At 56.5% G+C, this 19,406-nt stretch overlaps 2 protein-coding genes across 3 annotated transcripts; one reads left to right on the top strand and one right to left on the bottom strand.

Annotated features, from left to right (window-relative positions):
• The first annotated feature begins 329 nt into the window (after nucleotides 1-329).
• On the top strand, nucleotides 330-15,334 carry KIF1C (kinesin family member 1C). 2 transcript variants are annotated; one of them, XM_053462331.1, is made up of 20 exons: nucleotides 330-662; nucleotides 2,733-2,867; nucleotides 3,388-3,464; nucleotides 3,582-3,761; nucleotides 4,841-4,906; nucleotides 5,260-5,438; nucleotides 5,898-6,009; nucleotides 10,325-10,402; nucleotides 10,490-10,555; nucleotides 10,835-10,910; nucleotides 11,176-11,385; nucleotides 11,770-12,025; nucleotides 12,106-12,181; nucleotides 12,264-12,343; nucleotides 12,467-12,561; nucleotides 12,651-12,734; nucleotides 12,987-13,170; nucleotides 13,283-13,355; nucleotides 13,826-14,431; nucleotides 14,578-15,334. In XM_053462331.1, exons 2-20 carry the CDS (start codon nucleotides 2,762-2,764, stop codon nucleotides 15,289-15,291), a joined length of 3,318 nt encoding a protein of 1,105 aa, XP_053318306.1. In that variant the 5' UTR covers nucleotides 330-662; nucleotides 2,733-2,761; the 3' UTR covers nucleotides 15,292-15,334. The 2 variants fall into 2 exon arrangements, with proteins under 2 accessions (XP_053318306.1, XP_053318307.1); XM_053462332.1 differs by having other exon boundaries at nucleotides 350-462.
• A 1,531-nt stretch (nucleotides 15,335-16,865) lies between these two features.
• Nucleotides 16,866-19,072, bottom strand: LOC128490456 (motile sperm domain-containing protein 1-like). Its single transcript, XM_053462333.1, has 5 exons — nucleotides 18,802-19,072; nucleotides 18,620-18,695; nucleotides 18,321-18,532; nucleotides 18,070-18,234; nucleotides 16,866-17,170 (listed from the first exon to the last, which is right to left on the bottom strand). Exons 1-5 carry the CDS (start codon nucleotides 19,001-19,003, stop codon nucleotides 17,139-17,141), a joined length of 687 nt encoding a protein of 228 aa, XP_053318308.1. The 5' UTR covers nucleotides 19,004-19,072; the 3' UTR covers nucleotides 16,866-17,138.
• Between the last annotated feature and the right edge of the window lie 334 nt (nucleotides 19,073-19,406).

Raw genomic sequence — 19,406 nt, 5'->3', positions numbered from 1 at the left:
GTATACATCCAGGCTTTTGGACGGTATAAGCGGTTTGGAGCCGATATGCTCTTTGTACAGTGAAAATACACTTGGGATGTGGGCGGTGTGTATATATGTGTATGTATATATAATATATACGGTATATACCGTATATATAGTGTGTGTATAGATAGGGAGAATATATCATGTACTCCATGTAACACCCCAGACGCTCTCTCTCTCTCCTGACAGATTGTATCTCATCTAAGAAGGTCGCTCGGTTCCTCTGGGGCGGGGAGAAGGAGCGCGCGAACGCGGAGGGTCTCAGGACGTGTGACCCCCGCCTGTGACAGAGACCACCCCCCCCCCCGCGCCTGTGGCCGAGGGGATCATGAATTAAGGGCGAGGATGCTGTCGCGCATGTTGGAGACGTACGTGGCGGGAGTTTCACTGCATTGAGCGGATCGCCCCCCGGACGGCGGCACACGTATGAAGCATGCGGTAGGCGTGGAATATACGGTGACCTCCACTCGCACGCGGCAAACAAGTGTGTGTCGGGATTCCTGCTGTCTGCGCGACTGAATGGAGATGATCGCCCGCGGCCCCTGATACAGAGACCCCCCCAATAGATTTCTACAGGAGCCACGGAATTCCCGGCCCCCGGGGCTCCCACGCCGGACGGTTGTGTTGCAGAGTGACAGGTAAGGGGCTCGCGGCTCGTGATCTATAACGTGTCTGTATACATGCTATAGACTCTATAGGTAACCCCCCCAAATCGAAAATGTATTATTACGGCCAATGGGCTCACAGTACAGTTTATTATTCTATATCGCTCTCGTATGCCATGGCGCACATACGGACCCAGAACCTCCCCACTGATCGGCCCCCTCGGCCTCTACCGTTCAAACCTTAATCACGCGTTGGACTGATTCAGGAGCCGTATGTCTATCCCATGCATGTTTAATACCCTCACTGTATTACCCTCTACCACTTCTGCTGGGAGGCTGTTCCACTTCTCTACCACTCTCTCTTGAGTTGAGGATGAAACGACTGTGAGTGTTTGGATCTGGAAAGGCGTTAAAGAAGATGCCGGCCCCCGGCGAGTCACCCTGACACCTGTCACATGCTGACACGACAGGCGTGTGACGCCGCCAGACGCCGCGTGACTCATAACCCGTCCGAAAACACGGATAGGAAGTGTTAGTCTTATCCCCACGGCTGATTTACTTAATCCTCCCCGATCCTGGGGCGTTTCTCGCGTCCCGATGCGGTCTCGCCTTTCAGATTGAATTCTTCTGAACTTCCTTTCATTGTAGATGGAATGTGAGGGAGACATTTTACTTTACTGAGAGGGGGTGGATAAGCGGAACAGCCTCCCAGCAGAAGTGGTAGAGGGTAATGTAAACATGCATGGGATAGACGTACGGCCCCTGAATCTAAGACGAGACCAATGACTGATTTAAGGTTTGAGGGCCGAGGGGGCCGTATTGTGTGTTAGGGGCCGGGAAGGAATGTGTTTCGGGATGATTGGGCCCCGTGTGCCCTCCGGGGGCCGCTGGGGATCGTGCTGTAACTCGTCCGCTGACCCTCACCCTGCTTATTGGTGAACACGCGCGGCCGGGCCCGTCCTTAAAGGGCCGGCGGTACTCGGAAAATGCAGTTTTTTCGCTCCTTTTTCTAGTTCTGTCTCTATATGTAATATGTGTGTGTGGATATATATATTGTATATATGTTGTATTGCATTATACATATATATATATATATATATATATATATATAACCCCCTTATGTGTATCATATCATACATCATCTTTACGTCACGATTATTCCTCCCCTTTGTTCTCTCCTGTTGTTAAATTGCTGATTGGGTGATTGGCTGCTGTCCCTTTAAGGGTTTTTAATCCACTGATAGGAGTTTTAATGATGCTGACTAAGAGGACAGGGTGTGTGGGGCGGAATAAGTGGTTCTGAGTTCCTGCGTTATACTAAGGCATGGATATACGTTTTATAGCCCCCCCGGGGCGGTATGGTGGGGTCCCCCGGGCTTGGCGGTATGGTGGGGGCCCCCGGGGCGGTATGGTGGGGGCCCCCTGGCTTGGCCTGGCCCACGTGTCTGTCACGCTGTCACTCCTGTCTGTGTCGCATGCTGTCGCCCCCCCCCCCTTCCTGGGGTATATTTAGCTCCGGCAGAGAGGAGCGGAGGCCCAGCAAAGGAGGGAGGCCGGTGCTGGATTAACCCTTTGTGAGAAGACTGAGTGCGAGGAGATTAAAGGGAAGCGCATTCCTGGGATGTTTGTGTATTGGGGGGGGGGTGTTTGGCCAGCTGCCCCGTCCTCCTCTGCAGGGCATTAACCCCTGCCTCCCCTCCCACCCCCGATCCCAACCACCAGGGCATCTGAAGAGACCCAGCCACTGGCAGCCGTGGAGCAGAGGCCGGGCGGCGGATCCCCGTCTGCTGTAAAGGGACTCCAGACACTTTATTACGAACATTTACCCCAGAATGTAAAGGTTTGAGCCATTTGTGTGACTCTTAATCCTTATCCTACTGCCTGTGGGGAACACTAGAACGGCTCAGTCTTAATCACCCAACTGGACTGAATGCAGAAAGGCATCCCAGCAGAGGTGGTAGAGGGTATTTATACATGCATGGGATAGACATACGGCTCCTGAATCTGATGGGGTCCTCATCCATCCTCCGGTTTACTCACACTCATGGGAGTTGTAGCTGAGAAGCTGCAGCTTGTTGACGGCACTGTCTGTCTGTTACTCAGGTGAATCCCTGTGAATAATCCGCCTGAAGATGGCCGGGGCCTCGGTGAAGGTTGCTGTCCGCGTTCGGCCCTTCAACACTCGGGAGATGACACTAGATGCCAAATGTGTTATCCAGATGCAGGGAAACACTACATGTGAGTGCTGGTGGAGGGTGGTAAGTGAGTGCCGGGGTGTGGGGGGGATGGTAAGTGAGTGCCTGTGTGTGTGTGTGTGTGTGGGGGGGGGTAAGTGAGTGCGGGGGGTGGTGGTGGTAATTGAGTGCCTGTGTGTGTGGGGGGGTGAGTGCCGGTATGTGTGGGTATGGTAAGTGAGTGCCGGTGTGTGTGGGTGGGGGGTAAGTGAGTGCCGATGTGGGGGGATGGTAAGTGAGTGCCTGTGTGTGTGTGTGTGTGTGGGGGGGCTAAGTGAGTACGGGTGGTGGTGGTAAGTGAGTGCCGGTGTGTGTGTGTGTGTGTGTGTGTGTGTGTGTGTGTGTGTGGGGGGGGTAAGTGCACAGGGACCCCCTTCTCCTCCAGCACCAATATGCCGTAACGTGTGTTAATTGGTTCTGCTGGTGATGGGAGTGAGTGTGTTGTGTATCAGGGAGTAGTAGTGGTTACCCGGCCTGGTGTCTTTGTGATGGTAACCCAGCCCTTGTGTCTCTGCTGTTCTCAGGTATCTCCAACCCCAAGCAGCCCAAGGACGCCCCCAAGAACTTCACATTTGATTATTCTTACTGGTCCCACACTACGGTAAGGGCACTTCGCACTACGGGCGGCTGGCTGTGGCCCCGGGGCCGGAGGGGGGGCCCGTTCCCCGGGGGGGGGGGGCGCGTTCTGTGTCTCACAAGTTTTTTTCTTTCTCTCCAGAAAGAGGATCCAAACTTTGCGTCCCAGCAGCAGGTGTACAAGGACATCGGGGAGGAGATGCTGCTGCACGCCTTCGAGGGCTACAACGTCTGCATATTCGCCTACGGCCAGACCGGGGCCGGCAAGTCCTACAGCATGATGGGAAAACCCGAGCCCGACCAGCACGGGATCATACCACAGGTACCAGCGCGGGGGGAGCCGGGCCTGGGATCGTCCTATTATAAGTACTGGCGGGATAGAGGTGAGCAGTGCTGGATCATACCACAGGTACCAGCGCGGGGGGAGCGGGGCCTGGGATCATCCTATTATAAGTACTGGCGGGATAGAGGTGAGCAGTGCTGGATCATACCACAGGTACCAGCGCGGGGGGAGCCGGGCCTGGGGTCATCCTATTATAAGTACTGGCGGGATAGAGGTGAGCAGCACGGGATCATACCACAGGTACCAGCACGGGGGGAGCGGGGCCTGGGATCATCCTATTATAAGTACTGGCGGGATAGAGGTGAGCAGCACGGGATCATACCACAGGTACCAGCGCGGGGGGAGCCGGGCCTGGGGTCATCCTATTATAAGTACTGGCGGGATAGAGGTGAGCAGCACGGGATCATACCACAGGTACCAGCGCGGGGGGAGCCGGGCCTGGGGTCATCCTATTATAAGTACTGGCGGGATAGAGGTGAGCAGTGCTGGATCATACCACAGGTACCAGCGCGGGGGGAGCCGGGCCTGGGATCATCCTATTATAAGTACTGGCGGGATAGAGGTGAGCAGTGCTGGATCATACCACAGGTACCAGCGCGGGGGGAGCGGGGCCTGGGATCATCCTATTATAAGTACTGGCGGGATAGAGGTGAGCAGCACGGGATCATACCACAGGTACCAGCGCGGGGGGAGCCGGGCCTGGGGTCATCCTATTATAAGTACTGGCGGGATAGAGGTGAGCAGCACGGGATCATACCACAGGTACCAGCGCGGGGGGAGCCGGGCCTGGGGTCATCCTATTATAAGTACTGGCGGGATAGAGGTGAGCAGTGCTGGATCATACCACAGGTACCAGCGCGGGGGGAGCAGGGCTTAAATGGCACTGATGGGATAGTTGTGAATGGCACCGGATTATACCATGTGTAGTGGTGGAATAGGGAGGTCCATTAGATAAACGGGCGCTCAGTTACAGACATGCAGTGTGGTTTATTAATGCCGCGCATGCACAAGCTGTTACTGCCCCTTTAACAAGGCCATGTTTTCCGTGTTCTCCGCAGCTCTGCGAGGATTTATTCGCTCGCGTTGGTAATAATCAGAGCCCGGACCTGGCCTTCTCCGTGGAGGTGAGAAAGCCGCATGTTCTGCTTGATACCCTAATGCCCCTAACACATACTCCCAATGCCCTGCGGGGTATCTGACTGCCCCTCACCCCCTGTATCCTGCCCCGCATGGTATCTGCCCCTCACCCCCTGTATCCTGCCCCGCATGGTATCTGCCCCTCACCCCCTGTATCCTGCCCTGCATGGTATCTGCCCCTCACCCCCTGTATCCTGCCCCGCATGGTATCTGCCCCTCACCCCCTGTATCCTGCCCCGCATGGTATCTGACTGCCTGTTACCCCCCCCTGTATTCTGCCCCGCACATTATTTTATTGCCTCTTACCCCCCCAATTACCCCGTCCCATGTGCTGAATCAGGTGAGCTACATGGAGATTTACTGCGAGAGAGTCCGGGATCTGCTGAGCCCCAAAAGCAAAGGGAACCTGCGCGTCCGGGAGCACCCTATAATGGGGCCGTACGTGGAGGACTTGTCCAAGCTGGCGGTGACCTCTTACCCCGACATCGCGGACCTCATGGACTGTGGCAACAAGGCTCGGTAAGAGGAAGCCGTCCCGGGATCTGCGCTGGCAGAAACCCACCTAATGCTGTATCCCATGGATCTGTGCGGTTATTCCTCCCCATTATTATATTATTATTATTATATATACACATATATTATTATTATAAGCTATGCCGGGGAACGTGGCCCTTTGCGGCACCCGGTAGATACCAGTGATGGTACGTTAGGGTTCTTTGGACTTTGGGTGTGATCCAATACTGGGTCGCGAGATGCCCACCGCTGGGTGGCGGATGTGCTCTCGCTTTGCTGAGCACAGCGCTGTACAGCAGCATCTGACGCGTGACACAGAAGATGAGGAGGCCTGCGGGCTAGGCGTTACCCGTACGTGATGTCGCCGTGCGCACTGATGATGTAATGGGTTAAACCAGGCTTAGTGCCCTCTCAGTGCAGTGATTCCTCCCCATTGGTCAGTCTCGCCGTCTGCTCTTCCTACAGGACGGTCGCTGCCACCAACATGAACGAGACGAGCAGCCGGTCGCACGCCGTGTTCACCATCGTCTTCACGCAGAAGAGACACGACGAAATGACCGGTCTGGACACGGAGAAGGTGAGAGCGGAGCCGGGGCATCTGACGGGGTATATAGAGGCTCCGTACCGCCTCTAACGGGGTAACTATGGGGTCAGGGATACCCTCTGATGGGGTAACAGGGCATCACATGCTGGAGTTATTCCTATAAGTTATAGGGTCAGTGATCCCCTCCCCCTTCTGATGGGGTAACAGGGCAGCTCACGTGTAGGGGTTATTCCTATAAGTTATGGGGTCAGTGACCCCCCCCCTCTGATGGGGTAACAGGGCATCACATGCTGGGGTTATTCCTATAAGTTATGGGGTCAGTGATCCCCCCCCTCTGATGGGGTAACAGGGCATCACATGCTGGGGTTATTCCTATAAGTTATAGGGTCAGTGATCCCCCCCCCTTCTGATGGGGTAACAGGGCATCACATGCTGGGGTTATTCCTATAAATTATAGGGTCAGTGACCCCCCCCCCTTCTGATGGGGTAACAGGGCATCACATGCTGGGGTTATTCCTATAAGTTATAGGGTCAGTGATCCCCCCCCTTCTGATGGGGTAACAGGGCATCACATGCTGGGGTTATTCCTATAAGTTATAGGGTCAGTGATCCCCCCCCCTTCTGATGGGGTAACAGGGCATCACATGCTGGGGTTATTCCTATAAATTATATGGTCAGTGACCCCCCCCCTTCTGATGGGGTAACAGGGCATCACATGCTGGGGTTATTCCTATAAGTTATAGGGTCAGTGACCCCCCCCCTCTGATGGGGTAACAGGGCATCACATGCTGGGGTTATTCCTATAAGTTATAGGGTCAGTGACCCCCCCTTCTGATGGGGTAACAGGGCATCACATGCTGGGGTTATTCCTATAAGTTATAGGGTCAGTGATCCCCCCCCTTCTGATGGGGTAACAGGGCATCACATGCTGGGGTTATTCCTATAAATTATAGGGTCAGTGACCCCCCCTTCTGATGGGGTAACAGGGCATCACATGCTGGGGTTATTCCTATAAGTTATAGGGTCAGTGATCCCCCCCCTTCTGATGGGGTAACAGGGCATCACATGCTGGGGTTATTCCTATAAATTATAGGGTCAGTGACCCCCCCCTTCTGATGGGGTAACAGGGCATCACATGCTGGGGTTATTCCTATAGGTTATAGGGTCAGTGATCCCCCCCCCTTCTGATGGGGTAACAGGGCATCACATGCTGGGGTTATTCCTATAAATTATAGGGTCAGTGACCCCCCCCCTTCTGATGGGGTAACAGGGCATCACATGCTGGGGTTATTCCTATAAGTTATAGGGTCAGTGATCCCCCCCCCTTCTGATGGGGTAACAGGGCATCACATGCTGGGGTTATTCCTATAAGTTATAGGGTCAGTGACCCCCCCCTTCTGATGGGGTAACAGGGCATCACATGCTGGGGTTATTCCTATAAATTATATGGTCAGTGATCCCCCCCCCTCTGATGGGGTAACAGGGCATCACATGCTGGGGTTATTCCTATAAGTTATGGGGTCAGTGATCCCCCCCCCTTCTGATGGGGTAACAGGGCATCACATGCTGGGGTTATTCCTATAAATTATAGGGTCAGTGACCCCCCCTTCTGATGGGGTAACAGGGCATCACATGCTGGGGTTATTCCTATAAGTTATAGGGTCAGTGACCCCCCCCCTTCTGATGGGGTAACAGGGCATCACATGCTGGGGTTATTCCTATAAGTTATGGGGTCAGTGACCCCCCCCCTCTGATGGGGTAACAGGGCATCACATGCTGGGGTTATTCCTATAAGTTATAGGGTCAGTGATCCCCCCCCCCTTCTGATGGGGTAACAGGGCATCACATGCTGGGGTTATTCCTATAAATTATATGGTCAGTGATCCCCCCCCCTCTGATGGGGTAACAGGGCATCACATGCTGGGGTTATTCCTATAAGTTATGGGGTCAGTGATCCCCCCCCCTCTGATGGGGTAACAGGGCATCACATGCTGGGGTTATTCCTATAAGTTATAGGGTCAGTGATCCCCCCCCTTCTGATGGGGTAACAGGGCATCACATGCTGGGGTTATTCCTATAAATTATATGGTCAGTGACCCCCCCCCTTCTGATGGGGTAACAGGGCATCACATGCTGGGGTTATTCCTATAAGTTATAGGGTCAGTGACCCCCCCCCTCTGATGGGGTAACAGGGCATCACATGCTGGGGTTATTCCTATAAGTTATAGGGTCAGTGACCCCCCCCTTCTGATGGGGTAACAGGGCATCACATGCTGGGGTTATTCCTATAAGTTATAGGGTCAGTGATCCCCCCCCTTCTGATGGGGTAACAGGGCATCACATGCTGGGGTTATTCCTATAAATTATAGGGTCAGTGACCCCCCCCTTCTGATGGGGTAACAGGGCATCACATGCTGGGGTTATTCCTATAGGTTATAGGGTCAGTGATCCCCCCCCCTTCTGATGGGGTAACAGGGCATCACATGCTGGGGTTATTCCTATAAATTATAGGGTCAGTGACCCCCCCCCCTTCTGATGGGGTAACAGGGCATCACATGCTGGGGTTATTCCTATAAGTTATAGGGTCAGTGATCCCCCCCCCTTCTGATGGGGTAACAGGGCATCACATGCTGGGGTTATTCCTATAAGTTATAGGGTCAGTGACCCCCCCCTTCTGATGGGGTAACAGGGCATCACATGCTGGGGTTATTCCTATAAATTATATGGTCAGTGATCCCCCCCCCTCTGATGGGGTAACAGGGCATCACATGCTGGGGTTATTCCTATAAGTTATGGGGTCAGTGATCCCCCCCCCTTCTGATGGGGTAACAGGGCATCACATGCTGGGGTTATTCCTATAAGTTATATGGTCAGTGACCCCCCCCTTCTGATGGGGTAACAGGGCATCACATGCTGGGGTTATTCCTATAAGTTATAGGGTCAGTGATTCCCCCCCTCTGATGGGGTAACAGGGCATCACATGCTGGGGTTATTCCTATAAGTTATGGGGTCAGTGACCCCCCCCCTTCTGATGGGGTAACAGGGCATCACATGCTGGGGTTATTCCTGTAAGTTATGGGGTCAGTGATCCCCCCCCCTTCTGATGGGGTAACAGGGCATCACATGCTGGGGTTATTCCTATAAGTTATATGGTCAGTGACCCCCCCCTTCTGATGGGGTAACAGGGCATCACATGCTGGGGTTATTCCTATAAGTTATAGGGTCAGTGATTCCCCCCCTCTGATGGGGTAACAGGGCATCACATGCTGGGGTTATTCCTATAAGTTATGGGGTCAGTGACCCCCCCCCTTCTGATGGGGTAACAGGGCATCACATGCTGGGGTTATTCCTGTAAGTTATGGGGTCAGTGATCCCCCCCCCTTCTGATGGGGTAACAGGGCATCACATGCTGGAGTTATTCCTATAAGTTATGGGGTCAGTGACCCCCCCCTTCTGATGGGGTAACAGGGCATCACATGCTGGGGTTATTCCTATAAGTTATAGGGTCAGTGACCCCCCCCCCTTCTGATGGGGTAACAGGGCATCACATGCTGGGGTTATTCCTATAAGTTATGGGGTCATTGACCCCCCCCCTCTGATGGGGTAACAGGGCATCACATGCTGGGGTTATTCCTATAAGTTATAGGGTCAGTGATCCCCCCCCCCTTCTGATGGGGTAACAGGGCATCACATGCTGGGGTTATTCCTATAAATTATATGGTCAGTGATCCCCCCCCTCTGATGGGGTAACAGGGCATCACATGCTGGGGTTATTCCTATAAGTTATGGGGTCAGTGATCCCCCCCCCCTCTGATGGGGTAACAGGGCATCACATGCTGGGGTTATTCCTATAAGTTATAGGGTCAGTGATCCCCCCCCTTCTGATGGGGTAACAGGGCATCACATGCTGGGGTTATTCCTATAAGTTATGGGGTCAGGGATACCCTCTGATGGGGTAACAGGGCATCACATGCTGGAGTTATTCCTATAAATTATGGGGTCAGTGATCCCCCCCCCTTCTGATGGGGTAACAGGGCATCACATGCTGGGGTTATTCCTATAAGTTATGGGGTCAGTGACCCCCCCCCTTCTGATGGGGTAACAGGGCAGCTCACGTGCAGGGGTTATTCCTATAAGTTATAGGGTCAGTGACCCCCCCCTTCTGATGGGGTAACAGGGCATCACATGCTGGGGTTATTCCTATAAGTTATAGGGTCAGTGACCCCCCCCCCCTTCTGATGGGGTAACAGGGCAGCTCACGTGCAGGGGTTATTCCTATAAGTTATAGGGTCAGTGACCCCCCCCTTCTGATGGGGTAACAGGGCAGCTCTGTGCTTTTCTCTGATAGGTCAGTAAAATAAGCCTCGTGGATTTGGCTGGCAGTGAAAGGGCAGACTCATCGGGGGCAAAAGGAACCAGATTAAAGGTACGTGGCGGGACTGGATTTGCCCCCCTCCCCCAGATGATAAAGGGTTCCTTGACCCCCGAATCACACCCCGTCTCGCCCCCCCAGGAAGGAGCCAATATCAACAAGTCGCTGACCACCCTGGGGAAAGTGATCTCTGCCCTGGCTGATATGGTAAGTGCCCTCGGGGGCGGTGAGTTTAACTGTGAGAGCGCCAAATGCCCCCCTAGAGGCAGGACGCCTCTGTGTTTCAGTTCCCCTGCCCCCCAAATGTGGGGGGCTACGGAAAGAGCTGTAACGCTGTGTCTCTTATATCTCCTCCTAACGCTGCAGATGTCTCTAGCCAATCAGGGGTAAGTGTCTCCAGCTGGCGCCATGTGATGATGTGATGATGTCATACCATGGGAGGCGGGGCCAATGACCTCACACTCTAAACTCTTTTGACTCTTTCAGCAAGGCAAGAAGAAAAGGTCCGACTTCATCCCGTATCGAGACTCTGCCCTGACCTGGCTCCTGAAGGAGAATTTGGGTGAGTCGGGGGGTGGGGGTGTAGCTTTCCGCGCAGGGACTGCTGCTCTTTCCTCGGGGCAGATGTTCTATCTGCATATCCTTCCATTTGAACTCTTTGGGAGTTGATTTAGTCTCAACCCTTAACCAGTCGTCGGTCTATCCCATGCATGTTTAATACCCTCACCGTATTACCCTCTACCACCTCTGCTGGGAGGCTGCTCCACTTATCCACCTCCCCTCTTTAATGTAGTAGTGATTCTGACGCGGTTGTTTCTCTCTGTCAGGCGGAAACTCCCGCACGGCTATGATCGCGGCGCTCAGCCCGGCCGACGTCAACTACGAGGAGACTCTGAGCACCCTGAGGTACGCCGACCGCGCCAAGCAGATCAAGTGCAACGCCGTCATCAACGAGGACCCCAACGCGCGGCTCATCCGCGAGCTCAAGGAGGAGGTGGCCAGGCTGAGGCAGTTACTGTGCAGCCAGGGCCTGGCGGGTGAGTGGCGGGGTAACGGGCCGGGGCCTGGCGGGTGAGTGGCGGGGTAACGGGCCGGGGCCTGGCGGGTGAGTGGCGGGGTAACGGGCCGGGGCCTGGCGGGTGAGTGGCGGGGTAACGGGCCGGGGCCTGGCAGGTGAGTGGCGGGGTAACGGGCCGGGGCCTGGCAGGTGAGTGGCGGGGTAACGGGCCGGGGCCTGGCAGGTGAGTGGCGGGGTAACGGGCCGGTGAGTGGCGGGGTAACGGCCGGGGCAGTTACTGTGCAGCTAGGGCCACATGGGGGAAACAGACCTGGGAACCTGGAGGGGTGAGAAGCTGGGTGTTGGTGAGTAGCGGGGTAACAGGGCTGTTTTCATTCTGTTCTGCCCCTTCCCTCCCTCCCAGATATCGCTTTAGACGACGTCGCGGCTGCTCCCCGGCACCCCCCCGCGCCGCTCTCCCCTCCGCCGCTCACCGGACCCTCCGAATCCCCCGCGGCCCCCGCCGTGAACGGGCAGAGCGAGGCCTTCGGGGAGGACGAGGAGGAGATCTGCACTGAGGAGGCCATGGAGCGGCTGCAGGAGACGGAGAAGATCATCGCCGAGCTGAACGAGACCTGGGAGGAGAAACTGCGCAAGACGGAAGCCATGAGGATGGAGAGGTGGGGGCGGGGTCTGCGGGGGCGGGGTCCGCGGGGGGAGAAAGGAGGGGAGCGGCAGGGTAACTGTCACTGTGTTGCAGGGAAGCCTTGCTGGCGGAGATGGGAGTTGCTGTGAGGGAAGACGGAGGGACGGTGGGGGTCTTCTCCCCAAAGAAGGTAACGGGGGAGGGGCTGGCGGGACACGTGGGCGGTGGCCTGGATGGGGAGGGGCTTCATTCTTTTTCCCGTACTTTTTCAGATCCCTCACCTGGTGAATCTGAATGAGGATCCGCTGATGTCCGAGTGCCTGCTGTACCATATCAAGGAAGGAGTGACGCGGTAATGCGGCTGCCACTCACACTCCTCCTTCTCCTCCTCTGTCCTTTCTTCTCTCTCTCCCCCTCTATCTCTCTCTCCCCCTCTATCTCTCCCCCTGCTCAACGTACCCTCTCTCTTCTCCAGGGTGGGCCGTGTGGACGTGGACATTAAACTAAGCGGGCAGTTCATCAAAGAGCAGCACTGCATGTTTCACTGCAACACCAGTGCCAGCGGAGAAGGTGCGTAGCTCAAGGTGGGGGTGCAGGTGCTGTCACCTCGCCCACTCACCCTCTCCTCGCCCACTCACCCTCTCCTCATTTATCCGCAGTGATCGTCACCCTGGAGCCCTGCGAGGAGGCAGAGACCTACGTCAACGGGAAGCTGGTGACGCAGAGCTTGGTGCTAAAATCTGGTACGTGGCCTATAATGTAATGATGTGTTGCTTTATTGAGAGGGGGTAGATAAGTGGAACAGGCTCCCAGCAGAAGTGGTACAGGGTAATACGGCATACGGCAAGACGAGGCCAGCGACTGATTAAGGGTTGAGTCTTTAGAGCAGACTGGATGGGGGGCCGGATGGGGGCCGATCTGCCGGCAGGTTCTGGGCTTGCGTGTGGTGCCCCCTCGTAGTAAGCCCCCGCTGTATATTTGTGGCCCCCGTGCAGGTAATCGGATCGTCATGGGGAAGAACCACGTGTTCCGGTTCAACCACCCTGAACAGGCGCGTCTGGAGCGGGAGAAGAGCAGCGCGGCGCTGGAGAGCCAGGCGGAGGCGGTCGACTGGAACTTCGCTCAGCGGGAGCTGCTGGAAAAGCAGGGGATAGACATCAAACTGGAGATGGAGAAGCGGTGAGAGGGTTAACGGGGTCCCCATCTACTAAACCCGCGCTACACCCGCACGCTGGGGTACAACCGAGGCGTCCGGCCCCCACTGATACCCCCTTATTCCCCCCCGGATTAGGCTGCAGGACCTGGAATGTCAGTACAAGAGAGAGAAGGAAGAGGCCGACCTCAGCCTGGAGCAGCAGAGACTGGTACGTATCCGGGGCGGAGCTTACCGAGAGGGGGGTGGGTAACTGGAAGAGCCTCCCAGCAGAAGCGGTAGAGGGCAATACAGCGAGGGGATTAAACATGCATGGGATAGACGTACGGCTCCTGAATCTAAGACGAAACCAGCAGACGGGGGCCGGATGGGGCCGCTCAGACGGCTATACATGTAAGTTACTGCTTGGGCTTGTGGGCGGGGCTTCCAGTCAGTCATGTGACCCGTGCCCAATCATCTTACACACCAGTTTATAGCAAAGCCTCTCGAGATGGTTTTCCTGAAGGCTGGCGGTCCCTTTGTACGACGCTACGGAATCTGACGGCGCCATATTAAACCCATCGCTAACAAATTATCAAAACATCTTTTATTTAAATAATAATTATTATTAATGCGGGGATGAAAGTGACCGTTAACCCTTTAGTGACCCCCCGCCGTTTCCCCCTCTTGTGTGTCACGCAGTACGGCGACTCGGACAGCGGCGACGACTCTGACAAGCGCTCCTGCGAGGAGAGCTGGAGACTCATCGCCTCGCTGAGGGAGAAGGTCCCCGCGGGCCGCGTGCAGAGCATAGTCCGGCGCTGCGGCCTCCCCAGCAGCGGCAAGAGGCGCGAGCCCATCCGGGTCTACCAGATACCCCAGCGGAGGCGGCTGGCCAAGGACCCGCGCTGGCTCACCCTGGCCGACCTGAAGATGCAGGCGGTGAAGGAGATCTGCTACGAGGTGGCCCTCGGCGACTTCAAGCACAGCAAGCAGGAGATCGAGGCCATGGCGGTCATCAAGATGAAGGAGCTCTGTCGCACCTACGGCAAGAGGGACGCCAACGAGAAGGAGTGGTGGAAGGCGGTCGCCCGCGACGTGTGGGACACGGTCGGGGTGGGAGAGGACGACGGCGACAAGAGAGGCGGCGCTGGCGGCGGCGGCGGGGTGCAGGATCTGAAGGCGCACATAGACAAGCTGACAGACATCCTGCAGGAGGTGAAGCTGCAGAACAACATGAAGGACGAGGAGATCCGGGCCCTGAGAGACCGCATGGTGAAGATGGAGAGAGTGATGCCCGTCACGCAGGTGAGGAAGGGGAGCGCTGTGCGCGGGACACGGCTCTGCTGCCGTAGCAGCATAAAACCCGTAAACCTTGCGCATCGGGGGGGGTCTTTAAGCAGTAGAGCGGGCGATGCCTCCTAACCGAGTTTCTCTTCCTCCCTTTCCGTCAGGACGAGTGGGCAGAGGACGGTGTGGACGACCCGGCGTGGGCTTCCAACGACGACCCCGAGTCCCGCAGCGACGGCTCCCCCGACCGCTCGCCCCGGCAGCATCGCGTCACCAAGCTGATGGACGAGGACCCGTCTTTTCGGCGCGGGCGAATGCGCTGGGTGAAGCAGGAGCAGAGCCGGCTGCAGAGCATGCAGCACCAGCAGATCACACGCGCGCTCCGCCGCCCCCCGGGCACCGGCAAGTTTATCCCCCCGCTCGATTGCAAGCTCCGCTTCCCGTTCAAGAGCAACCCCCAGCACCGGTTCTCGTGGGCGCCGGGGGCCACGTTTGTGGTGGAGGACGTGGCCTGCGGAGGTTGGCCCCCCGACGAGAAGAGGGCCGGCGGGGAGGAAGAAAACGAGAAGCGGAACGGACGGCGACCGAAATGGCAAGCAGACGGCGAGCCTCAGCGGCACCGGAGGAACTCGCTGGATGGCGGATCGAACAGAGGCAGGCGGCCCCCGCAGCGCCACAATCGGCCAAACGGGGAGGAATTCCAGCAAAACGGAAAGGGAGGTCAGGAGAGGGAGGGCGAAAACAGAGGGGGCCGGCAGCCGCGGCAGCCATCGTCCCAGCAGGACAGGCTCTACAAATACCACCCGTACACAGCACCCCCCAGGATGCGCAGGCAGAACTCGGCCCCCGACCTGCGCGACGAGGAGACCCCCGTGTGAGCGGAGAACGGCTACGAAAGTATGTTGCGGATGGTCAGAGAAAGGGAAACGAAGGAGATGAGCGGCCGGAGACGAGCGAGGTGATCTCCGGCGAGCGTGGACTAGGAAGTAGACGGCGCGGTGAGAGGCGGGGAATGTTTTTAGCGCGACGCACAGAAGTATAATCCGGGAAGTGTTCATTATTTTTTTTTATTGTTTTGAGTGGGTTTTTAATTTTATTAACTTTTGGGGCTCAGACGACGATCCTTAAAAAGCTGCTATCCCAGGGGGCGTCCGACTCGTTAAACCACTCGCTTTACGGCCTTAATCGAGCCAATCCCCGCCCCTGCTGGGAGGCCGCGCCGCAGAACCCATCGCTGCTTTTATAGAAACGTTTATTTTCAGGGATTTTACCGATTTTTAGAGAAACTGCCTCTTTTAAGTCATTAGTTCTATAATGTAGCGTCCTGCTGCCCCCCTCCCCCCCGCTGAAGATCTTTGTTTCTATGAAAGCAGTGGATTATTATTATATTATTATTATTATTATTATATTTTTTTTTTCTTCACCGTGCACGATGAGGGCCTCGGCCAATCAGACACCTCTGTGCTGCTTTGCGGATGGAGGGCCGAGCGTCCCTCCGACGGCCTCCGTGACACTATGTAAGGAACACTATGTAAGGAACACGTATGTGATGTGGAGTGTGTACATATGTGTGTATATGTATATGGGATTATATATAGACACGCATGTATATGATATGTCAGTCTGTGTGCGCGATATCGATGTATGTATATGTAGGGGGGTTACATATATGTGGCGCACACAGACGTAGATGGTCGGTAGTGTTTATGGGGTTGCCCCGGCCGGGCAGATGTTTGAGGGGGGGTTGTTATTGTGGCCCTTCCCCCGCTCTGATTGCCTGTCTGCTGCTACGTGGGGTGGTTTTGGGCCGAGGGCCCCCGGTTTTAAAGCGGCTTCCAGCATGAAGTTTTGCCGCCCGGAGAGGAGACGTTGAGGTGTCCCTGGGAACCAGGACCCCTGCCGGACATTGTTTATGGATTATTGGCCCCCTGGGGCCGCCCCGAGCTCCGCCTCTTCTAAACACTACAGCCGCACTTTACTGCCCGACAGCTTCTGCCGACGGCCCCCGCGGACACTCAAACGCTTTCTTTTCATTCTGTGTCTGGCGGACGGCCATGTTTGTTTTAATGTGTGTTTAATGGTCTTCTGCCCCGGACCCCAGGGTTCTCTCGTCACGTTTAAAAGGGCCCGCTGAGGCCTGCGCGTGACGGAACGGGGGAGGGGGCTGTATACTGAGTGCCGTGTTCATCTGCCCCAATGATGCAATAAATCATGTCTGACTGCACGGACTGTCCTCTGTCCCCTGTTTACACAACAAACTGTACATGCTTATTATACTGTGCTGGGGGAGGGGGGCCACACACACCTACCCACCCCCACCGCGGGGGGGGGGACCCACACACACACCTACCCACCCCCACCGCGGGGGGGGATCCACACACACCTACCCACCCCCACTGCCGGGGGCCCCGCGTCGGCCCCGCTCCTGTTATAAAGCACCCGCAGGCATCGCTGCTCCGGCATATTTTATTTTTACAAAATTCAATGCTTTCCGATATTTTTAACATTTAGCCCGTTCTGCGGGAGCGTCCGTACTCACACTCACACTCACACTCGGAGCTGCAATGTATGTATAATACGTGGAGATGAGTACGTCGCGTGTTCGTATACACAGGAATACATGTCATAGATACACGCTACAATATCGTATAAAGTCATCCAGCCCGTTCCATGAACACGCGTGTCTGAAGACGGCTGAAGCGTGGGGGAGGGGGCCGCTCTCCTGTCACCCCTGCAGGAAAACCATGGTGAGGAGACCTGTGCAGGAGAGAGAGAGGGGCAGAATGAGCGGGTGCGGGGCAGAGAGGGGAGGAATGAGCAGGTGCGGGATAGAGAGAGGAGGAATGAGCGAGAGAGGGGAGGAATGAGCGGGTGTGGGCAGAGGGGGCGAGGAATGAGTGGGTTTGAAGAGGGGGCGAGGAATGAGCGGGTGTGGGCAGAGGGGGAGGAATGAGCGGGTGTGGAAGAGGGGGCGAGGAATGAGCGGGTGTGGGCAGAGGGGGGAGGAATGAGCTCTGGCACACTGGGTTGGCTATGCACCTGATACTTATTTGCACCGGAAGAGACCAACTCTGGGGGCTGACCCTTCGCTAATTAACCCTCTGTCTGCCATTCAATACACATAATAAATACATGGACTTTTTTTTTTTTTCTCATAATTATTCAGGGAATGCTCGTCATGTGACCCAAAGGCAGTCACTGATCGGATGTTGCCATATCTACAATCTATCAGGTTTATTTACTTATCTATAGTACGTTTCTAGTCAATCTGGTTTCCTGCACTTCCGGGTCACACTCACGCCGTCGCTCTCCTTCACTCCCCCCGCCCCCCGCGTCTCTTTTCCTTCTCGGCTCCACTTCTTGTTCTCCGCATCTTCTTTCTCCCCGGGAGATCCCGCTGCGGCCTCCCGGAGCTCTTCCGCATCAGGTGGTGGTTGTTCCCGCTGTGTGCGCCGAGGCTCGGCCCTGATGCGGAAGTGCTCTGGGAGGCCGGAGCGGCTCCTCGGGGGAGGGAGCAGAAAAAGGAAATATGAGACAGAGAAGGGGGGAGACATCAAGAGTGCGCGTGCGCGAAGCTCAGATTTGTTTTTGATTCTTTGGGGGCCCTCATCGTTTTTGGACACATTGGAAATTTTCCGCGTCACGGTGAGCCTTACCCAACACGTAGGCCGCCACCAGCTTCTGCACGACAGACACGTGGAGGTTCTCGTGTAGCACGCTCCGCGGGTCTCCGTGTAACGGGAGCATGAGAACCAACAGGGACGCCAGCCCGACCAGGACGTAGAGGCCGAAGAGGCCCGGAGAGAGCGGCCGCGGGAACCCTGTGCGGTGACAACGAGTATATGTACAGCGCCGAGTATCTCTACACCCACACGAAGTGTACAGTCGGGTCAAGCGCCTCTCTTACCCTGCCGCGTGGGGAAGATGCGCGAGGGCGGACGCCAGAGCCCCGGATCCCGCGCTCCTCTTTCTCGTGCTTGCGGTTTGGTGCGGTGCAGAGCGGCGGCGATATCCTTCCTCCCCGCGGGGCCCCGGCCTGCGCCCTCCTCCCAGACCTCCACCCGGAACTTATCGGTGGTCCCGCAGTGGCGAGGGTGGGCATCCCTGTGCCGAATGACTCTGTGGGGGGAGGGGATACAATAATAGGGGATGAGGGCGGAAGTGGACCGGGGGGGGGGCGGAAGTGGGCCGGGGGCCGGGACTCACATGTCAATGCAGGAGTTGGGTCGGACGGCGCCGTCGGCATCGGTTACCACGTAACGGGAGGGGGCCGTGGAAAGGACTGGAAGAGAGGGGGAAAAAAGCCACTCAGTACCCTTCGGCGGGGAAGTCCTAGGCCTGCGGCTGGCTCGTCGTGGCCCCTGGGGGCCGGTTTGGACACGGCTTACCTTTGTACCGCAGCACACGGGGGAAGGGGTTGTAGATGGTGAGGACCTGCTTGTGGCTGCTCTGGTCGTCGGCGAAGAAGTCCAACGCGGGAGGAAAGACGAAGACGGGGAGCGGGGAGCGGGAGGTGGAGGGCAGGGGGAGCCCCGCGCTGCCTCTCTTCTCATCCTCCTCCTCCGCCCGGCCGGGGACCCCCCTCTGCATGACCGCTACGTGCGGGGGGCATCAGCGGGCATGACGGGCACAGCCTTCACCGGCACAGCCTTCACCGGCCGCATCTAGAAGCCTGCGAGAGCCACGGAGACAGAAAGTACAGCGTTACCCCGATACCCGGGGGCAGAATGTACAGCGTTACCCCGATACCCGGGGGCAGAATGTACAGCGTTACCCCGATAACCGGGGGGGCAGAATGTACAGCGTTACCCCGATAACCGGGGGGCAGAATGTACAGCGTTACCCCGATACCCGGGGGCAGAATGTACAGCGTTACCCCGGGGGCAGAATGTACAGCGTTACCCCAATACCCGGGTGGCAGAATGTACAGCGTTACCCCGATACCCGGGGGGGGCAGAATGTACAGCGTTACCCCGATACCCGGGGGCAGAAT

This window comes from Spea bombifrons, chromosome 4 (assembly GCF_027358695.1).
Source record: "Spea bombifrons isolate aSpeBom1 chromosome 4, aSpeBom1.2.pri, whole genome shotgun sequence".
Classification (NCBI taxonomy): Eukaryota; Metazoa; Chordata; class Amphibia; order Anura; family Pelobatidae; genus Spea; species Spea bombifrons.
This window is presented reverse-complemented; position numbering and strand designations above follow the sequence as displayed.